The 7,015-nt window shown below is 38.9% G+C and overlaps 2 protein-coding genes across 4 annotated transcripts in view; one reads left to right on the forward strand and one right to left on the reverse strand.

Moving 5' to 3' along the window:
* Positions 1-365: 365 nt before the first annotated feature.
* Positions 366-4,091, reverse strand: LOC104809251. 3 transcript variants are annotated; one of them, XM_010535168.2, is made up of 9 exons: positions 3,879-4,091; positions 3,240-3,478; positions 2,722-2,779; positions 2,520-2,641; positions 2,315-2,407; positions 1,803-2,093; positions 1,411-1,622; positions 855-1,073; positions 366-754 (listed from the first exon to the last, which is right to left on the reverse strand). In XM_010535168.2, the coding sequence occupies exons 1-9, from the start codon at positions 3,965-3,967 to the stop codon at positions 650-652; spliced, it is 1,428 nt and encodes a 475-aa protein (XP_010533470.1). In that variant the 5' UTR covers positions 3,968-4,091; the 3' UTR covers positions 366-649. The 3 variants fall into 3 exon arrangements, with proteins under 3 accessions (XP_010533470.1, XP_010533469.1, XP_010533471.1); XM_010535167.2 differs by having other exon boundaries at positions 855-1,076; positions 3,879-4,090; XM_010535169.2 differs by having other exon boundaries at positions 367-754; positions 855-1,076; positions 3,839-3,972.
* A 977-nt stretch (positions 4,092-5,068) lies between these two features.
* The window catches only part of LOC104809253 (serine/threonine-protein kinase HT1-like), a 5,799-nt gene continuing 3,852 nt past the window's right edge, over positions 5,069-7,015 (forward strand). Inside the window, exons 1-2 of the mRNA XM_010535170.2 lie at positions 5,069-5,558; positions 6,492-6,613. Of these exons, the coding sequence (XP_010533472.1) occupies positions 5,219-5,558; positions 6,492-6,613 (462 nt within the window). The 5' untranslated portion in view covers positions 5,069-5,218. The remainder of the gene's footprint in view (positions 5,559-6,491; positions 6,614-7,015) is intronic.

Below are 7,015 nucleotides of genomic sequence, written 5' to 3' on the forward strand. Positions count from 1 at the left end.
GAGATCGACAAAGGATCGTACATGGATATTTACATGCCTTTTGCGTTCCCCTTATGGAGGGCGAGTAGGGAACGACAAAGACATCATATGAACAATGGGATAAGATGAATCATATCGAATTCTTTTCTTTGATTCCCTATAAGAAACAATTCAAATCTTTTTTTTTCTAAAGCCTGTGGCTCCGCCTCCTCTGTGCTCACTCCCTCGCCTCCTCGCGGCCTATCTCTGGAGGAAACCAGGATTTCCAAATCATTGATTGGACCACTTTGGTTTCGAATCTCGAGCTCACCCCATCTACTGTTTGGACCACTTTGGTTTCGAGTCCTTTCACCGGGCGGACAGCCAACGGATGTGGAGTTGCAAACAGACACTAAGCACGTGTGTTTACTTCTTTGAATGAAGTTCGATACATATCAAAGATATGTCTGAACAATGAACCGGTTGCACCTGATGACCGACAATGAACCAGTTGCCTCATGTGGGGGGTTTGGCTTTATCACTGGAATTCAAAGGTTTGCTAAATAGCTACACCACACTACAGCAACCAATTCATTGCTCACACATTGAATATCAAAAACAGTGGCTTTAACAAAGTTATGTTCACCGTGTTCGAGTCCCGAAGGGGAATGAAGAATGCTTCTTTGAGCTTTTATTTCTGTCGCCGCAGAGGATAACCTAATCCAGCATTGCCAGTGTTGCCCACTGCTTGTAACGGTTCCAGCAACCCTTTCGCACTCCTCCCGAGGGTCTCCCCCTGCATTTTACGTTCATTGAGCATATGATAAAGGATAAGAAAACTCAGAATGGCAAAGGGGTATTGAAAAATCCAGTCGAGACAAATTCCATGGTTTAACCTCTTTCCAACCCATGTTTCCCATTATCCTCCTCGCATAGCTTTGGGATCCAAACGACATGTCCAATGCTTCGGCTGCAGCCTCCTCCGCTGAATCAGTCTCCGGAAGTTCACTTCCATCAGTTTCAAGCAGAGCCAAAGTCTTTTGACCCGGGCCGACGCCATAGCCGCCATGCAAATTCCTCCTCTCGGCTGCTCTGTCTCTGTATGCATTGCTCCTCTGCTGATATGACAGCACAAGTGAAAGGTAATTCAGAGCTTACAGAGTGGAAATGCAAATAGTATGAGCCTATTTCTGCAAGTGACCATTGCACATAGATGTTAGAAGGAGATTTAGGATTCTTCTCTTCACTGGCAAATGGATCCTCTATTAAATGCCCTGAAGCAACTAACTAATGAAACTACATAGAAAATTATTATGCTATCGTTTAAAGCGAAGGTTGTGTTCTTCTTCCCAGATATCTTATCAACCATTGTTAACAAGATGTTATAGAAATATATATAATATAAGAACCTAAAGTGAAAATAGTTCGAGCTGTTGAGACTGGTCGGTGTACCTCTTCAGCAGCGTTGAGTTGATATAGTGACTTTGCTGAGGATTTGAAGCCAGCATTTCCGTGTTTCTTCTTGGCTTTACATTTTGGATCAGAGCTTTTCCATGTATTTGAAATCTCTGGGAAACCCCAATCTTTTGTTGGGTTGGATGAGTCATACACCGACAATGATGCTAGGTATTCTGCACTAGGATTCCGCAGTTTATAAACTTGACCTGAAACCGAAGATTCGAATAAACATACCATTTTACATGCCGAGTAACAGGCCCTTTTTATTTCTGCGTCAACATTAACTACAAGAACAGATGCTCTAACAAAGAATCTGTTCATTTTAGCTGAAAGATAATTATTTTATTACCCGTGCATAAATTATTAGTAATAGGGAAATGTAAAACCTGTTCTAACTCGCACCAGATGAAGCTGTGCTTCACAAATTGGGGCGGTTTTGAGAAGTTTGCCACCAGAGGCCACGGATGGATGAAGTTTGGCAGACCGTCTCACCAGCCTCCCGACTAGCCTAGCCACCACGTGACCATTGCCACCTTTTCTGGACTCACTAACCATTTTCCAGTCCCACAAATCAACAGATGCGAGCTCGGGTAAGGCCTTCTCTGGGAACTCTATGACTTGACCATATTGTGCTTGCCATATTTCTTCCTCTGTTGAATGAAAAGCTGGTACAGCACCTATGGACATCAAAGCCATGCATAAGAGCTAACGGAAAACCATCATCATGTCCAACGGTATAGGCAAGTCATTCACTCCAAATGCTAAATCTAGCTTTTAGTGCATGATTCTACATCATGAAGCAATAAAGAGTCGGCCTAGCTGCCTGAATCAATCATGACAAGCCTAGAATGAAAACAAACAGTATGAAGTAATTTAAGATGATGCCAAAAAGCAAAACCTTCTTCAAATTCTCCTTCCATCAGAAAATGTGGATCAAAATCCTCTTCTGGAATCCATTCTCCCTCTTCGAGCTCCTCAGCATCATCATCTCCTGAAAGACGAACAAATTTTTGTAGCTTCTCTTAACATTCCAAACTTGAAGAGCAAGTTCACCAAAAACTTGCACACATAAATGTTAAATAGGTGTTATAAGAGGCAAATACCATAAGCAGACAACTCCCGGCAATTCTGGTCATCAACTCCAGAAGATATCACCGCATCATTGGGTATATCGGGTTGCTGGTTATAACCAGCTAGATAAAGGCTAATAAGTGTGTCTTCCACCCTGAGCAGTAGCAAACGTGATCATAAACCATATGATCAAGAAGCAGATACATGAAAAGAAGATGTTGGGAAATTGCCTACCATGCTGAAGGACGAGGAGGATCATCAGGTTCCTTTTGATTTGCACACCCTGTGGACACTTTTGAGCAAACATGCAATTAAGTCAATCGATATGATAAATGCTTTGCAACCATTCATGGAGATATTGGTAATACAAAACAATCCACTATAAGAGGGGTCAAAAATAAAAAAAAAATTCATGGAGTTAAGAATTACCCAGGTGAAAACATACATGAGTGAGTCAACACATAGAAGAGGACATCAAATTTCAGTTCAAACCCTGAGCAAGCACACACTATTTGGTTTTAAAGAGGGTATGCCAAATATATCTCAGACCTTCAATTCAAAACACGTAAACTATTGAATTTAGGAACAAAGATTGAAGAAAGACTCAGTCCAAGCCACACATCATGGCACTTGAAATGCAGAGTCCTCAAGAGGCCGAAATAGGAAAGGACCTTTTTATAACTGGAGAAGCTTAAAGAATGAAAGAAATAAACCTGAACCCAGAGAACAAATGGACGTTACCAGAGCTTTACCTGAAGAACTTTCCCCAGTGTCAATCACCCCATTCTGAACTTCACTTCCATTTTCTCCAATCAACGAACAATTCTCAACATGACCAGAAGCTACGTTTCTATGTGATTCATCAAGAGATGAGCTTACACGAGTCTCACCGAATTCCAAGGGCGTATATTCGCCATTCTCGTATTTGTAGTACATACAATCCTTGCTACTATAATACCAACCAGCAGTTGGGTCGTGATAAAATCCGCTACTGCATCCAAAAATCAAAATAACTCAGCATCCTATAACTAAGAAAACCAATAACTAGTTCAAAATATCTTCACCCTCATTTGCTTGATCATCATTTCATATAAGCATAATGTCTAATAACAAGTATATTGCTCTAATTCTCTGCTCTAAATTAACAAGATAGTGAACGGAATCAAAGATCAAATCTTCGAAATCAAGACCCAAAAGAAAAGGCATTCGAAAACCTAGATTCAGCGTTTAATCAAAGGTTAAGGAAGATTTTCGATGTCCTCCTAAAACCTATTTCACAGGGAGAAAAGCTGAAATCCTTCAGGTGACTCAAAGCATCGATCCAGATACGAAATTATACTGAATCTCTAACCCTAATGGTCAAAAGGAGAAAATTCGGGAAGAGACGAAGCCTGTGATGGACATAGAGCTGAGTGTTGTCGTCCCAAACGTAGGTGTCTTCTTCTTTCAACTTCTGTAACTCCTTCTCATCTGCTTCCATTGCTTCCACCCCTTTGCATTTTCCAGCTTCCGTTTTTCACTTGTCCTGGTTTTGTTCAATCCCTCTCCCTCTCTCTCTAAACCGACATTAAACCGGATCAAATTGAACCCCAATCAAAATTTATTTCGGCTTTGATTTGATTCAATTTTCTTTTATGATCAAATAATAGATTGGGTATGCTTCCGCTATATAGCCTATATGTGGTTCATATATACATATATATACACTCAACCATATACGTATATATATTCAGAATTTTTAAAATTAATATATTTATTTAAGTTCATTTATTTTTTATGATTTTCCCTTAAAATAATTTTATATCCTTCAACAAATTTTGTTTTACATTCCGTAAAAAAAGCAAGTAGGGAAAAAAGTAAAATTAGACCCTTTTCATCTTGGCAGTACAAAAAAGCTAGCTTTTTTTTACAGCATTACCAGGATATCAATGCAAAATTACAAAACAACAACATTTCATTTCGAATTTAAACACAAATATTTCTAGAACGTTTATCCACGTGTGTCAATTGGGCATATTTTTCGGTCTATATTACCAAACGCGAAATCCGTTTCTATAGATCTTGAATTTGGATCGAAACAGGTTAGATCGGACAGATCCGTATAAACTTTTTTTGTAAATATATTTTTTTTCATTTTTAAGCCCGAATCGAATTCGAATTCCGAATCAAGTCCAACCCAAAAACCTAAAAAATTTTGGACGATCCGAAATCCGTTATTTTTCGGATTGGACTAGGCAAAACCTTGGGTCTCGACCTAAAATTAACACCCCCACCTCGTTTACCTATATTTCTAGTTCTATCTTGGTCCTAGACATATTCATCTTATCAATTAAAAGTCAAACAAAAAATTTTACTTCAGTGGTAGATGTTTATAAATCAAAGTTTGTCGATGGAGACTCCACAATTTAAAAAAACAAATTAATAACGAGAAAACACAATAAATAAGTATTTGCTGAAATAAATATACAAATGATAATTTTTTTTTAAAAAGGTTAAAGAAATAATTACACTTCGTTAAAATAATATAATAGTAAATATGAAAAGATCAATGTGGGTCAGAGAAAACACAATACATTTCTGTTGAGGCAAGTCCATGTGCTCACATGCCTCCTCCTCCCTTCTCCTTCATGCGTCTCTCTTTTTCTCTCTTTGATTAGCTGAGAAAAAACCTCCAACTCCTCGGTCAACAGAACCAGGAAGAACAGCAGCAAGAAGATTCAAAACAGAAAAAATGAAGGAAGGAAATGATGGGTTTGTTCGAGCAGATCAGATTGATCTGAAGAGCTTGGATGAGCAGCTCGAGAGACATCTGACAAGGGCTTTGACTTTGGAAAAGAGTAAGAGGAAAGACGAAGACGACGGCGTCTCCTCCGCCGTAACGGTCACCGGAGCCGCCGCATCGGGTTCCTCTTCATCCGTCGGCTTGGCCTTGAACGGCGGCGGAGTGGGATCGAGGAGGCAGAGACTCGAGTGGGAAATCGACCCTTCGAAGCTTATCATCAAAGGAGTCATTGCGCGTGGCACCTTTGGGACCGTCCATCGCGGAATCTACGACAGCCTAGATGTCGCCGGTGAGTCAACCATTTGTTTTAAGCTTAAACTTGTGTTTTGTGTAGTAACAGCGAAATGCGTTACTTTGATTTCTTGTGTTCATCCTTTAATTCTATAGCAATTTTATTGACATCCATTTTGATGGAACTGCTATTCTGTGATATTCTCTGGAAATTTCATGTCTTCGGTGGAAGAAAAAAGGGAAAAGAAGAACATTAGTATACTTCTATTTAAACAGGTACTTAGATTTCGGGTCTGAGTTTTTGCTCGATATCAAAGATCAAAGATGATTCCGACAAACTCTATGAGATTATGTTTATATTTTTCTTTCTAATTCAGGCAAGTTTTGAGAATCTCTTCATTTCACAAGACCCTTTTCCTGTTTTTTTTTTCCTGTCTCTTTGAAAAATGCCATGTTCGTTGAAGTTTCCAACGTTTACAACTTGATCTCAAGCAAATTCATCATTGGTTTTGGACTCAGCTAATTCCTTTGCATTTTGATTTAAATCTCGTTGCTCTTGTCCATTTAGGTGACAAGAGTTCAGGGTTTGGTTTGAGTATATCTAATTCATACATTAAATTGAGTATACGGTATGTGTTTTTGACGCATTCTTGTGAATTCCGTGACGCCGACACGGGTTGTGATTATATTTCTTTTAGCCCGTTGAAGGCCTACTTGGATAATTTATGATTGTGCTTGTGAAACTTTCATGTGATTCCACTTGTTGTTGTCTACTCAGATTTTTTTTTGAGGAAAAAAAAAAGAAAAAAACTAAAGCAAACAAACAAAAAAAGAAAGAGGAGGAGAAAAGCTAGCAAACATGTTTTGCTTATGAGTTTGACCCATCAGTAGTTCACTCCACGAAACTGTTGTCTTAATATTGTTCAAAAGAAAAATGAAGCAAAGTTGCATTTTTACTGACATTTATTGGGTTTATTTTGTTTTACTGCAGTGAAGCTTCTTGATTGGGGTGAAGAAGGTCACAGGACAGAAGCTGAGATTGCGTCATTGAGGTCAGCTTTCGCGCAGGAGGTCGCAGTGTGGCATAAACTCGATCACCCTAATGTCACTAAGGTTCATATATATTCTCCTAGCGTATCTTTTTTAAGTTTTAACTCGTTTCAGCTCGTGGAATTTTCAGATTCAAATCCAAATTTGCAATACCGTTAAGCATTGATAGCGGATGGGTATATGGGTATGAGATATTCAAGCATATTCACAAGCTTATTTCATTTTATATGATGTTGCAGAGTGCTGGAATGCATATTTACAGTACTGAGTGATCTTGTAGGTCATTGTTAGCTTAATGACAGAGAGATTTCATCACCTCAATTAGTGATATGACATATTTTCTTCCGAGGTTGCCTTAATGCTTTGTAGAGTTGCTTTGCCTTTGTTTCAAACAGGGTTATGTTAGAGTCACACATCAACCATATGTAGGGTAATTTAATTCTTTATAAGGTTACGACCACTCTT

This window comes from Tarenaya hassleriana, unplaced genomic scaffold (genome assembly GCF_000463585.1).
Source record: "Tarenaya hassleriana unplaced genomic scaffold, ASM46358v1 Cleome16, whole genome shotgun sequence".
NCBI classification, from domain to species: Eukaryota; Viridiplantae; Streptophyta; class Magnoliopsida; order Brassicales; family Cleomaceae; genus Tarenaya; species Tarenaya hassleriana.

Excerpts from the sequence above, each read along its gene's own strand:
- LOC104809251 (XM_010535167.2), bottom strand. The coding sequence starts at position 3,967 with ATGGAAGCAGATGAGAAGGAGTTACAGAAGTTGAAAGAAGAAGACACC. Across the intron at positions 3,479-3,878 it reads CAGCTCTATGTCCATCACAG|TAGCGGATTTTATCACGACC; the intron begins GCTTCGTCTCTT and ends TTTTGGATGCAG. Across the intron at positions 2,642-2,721 it reads CCTCCTCGTCCTTCAGCATG|GGTGGAAGACACACTTATTA; the intron begins GTAGGCAATTTC and ends GCTACTGCTCAG.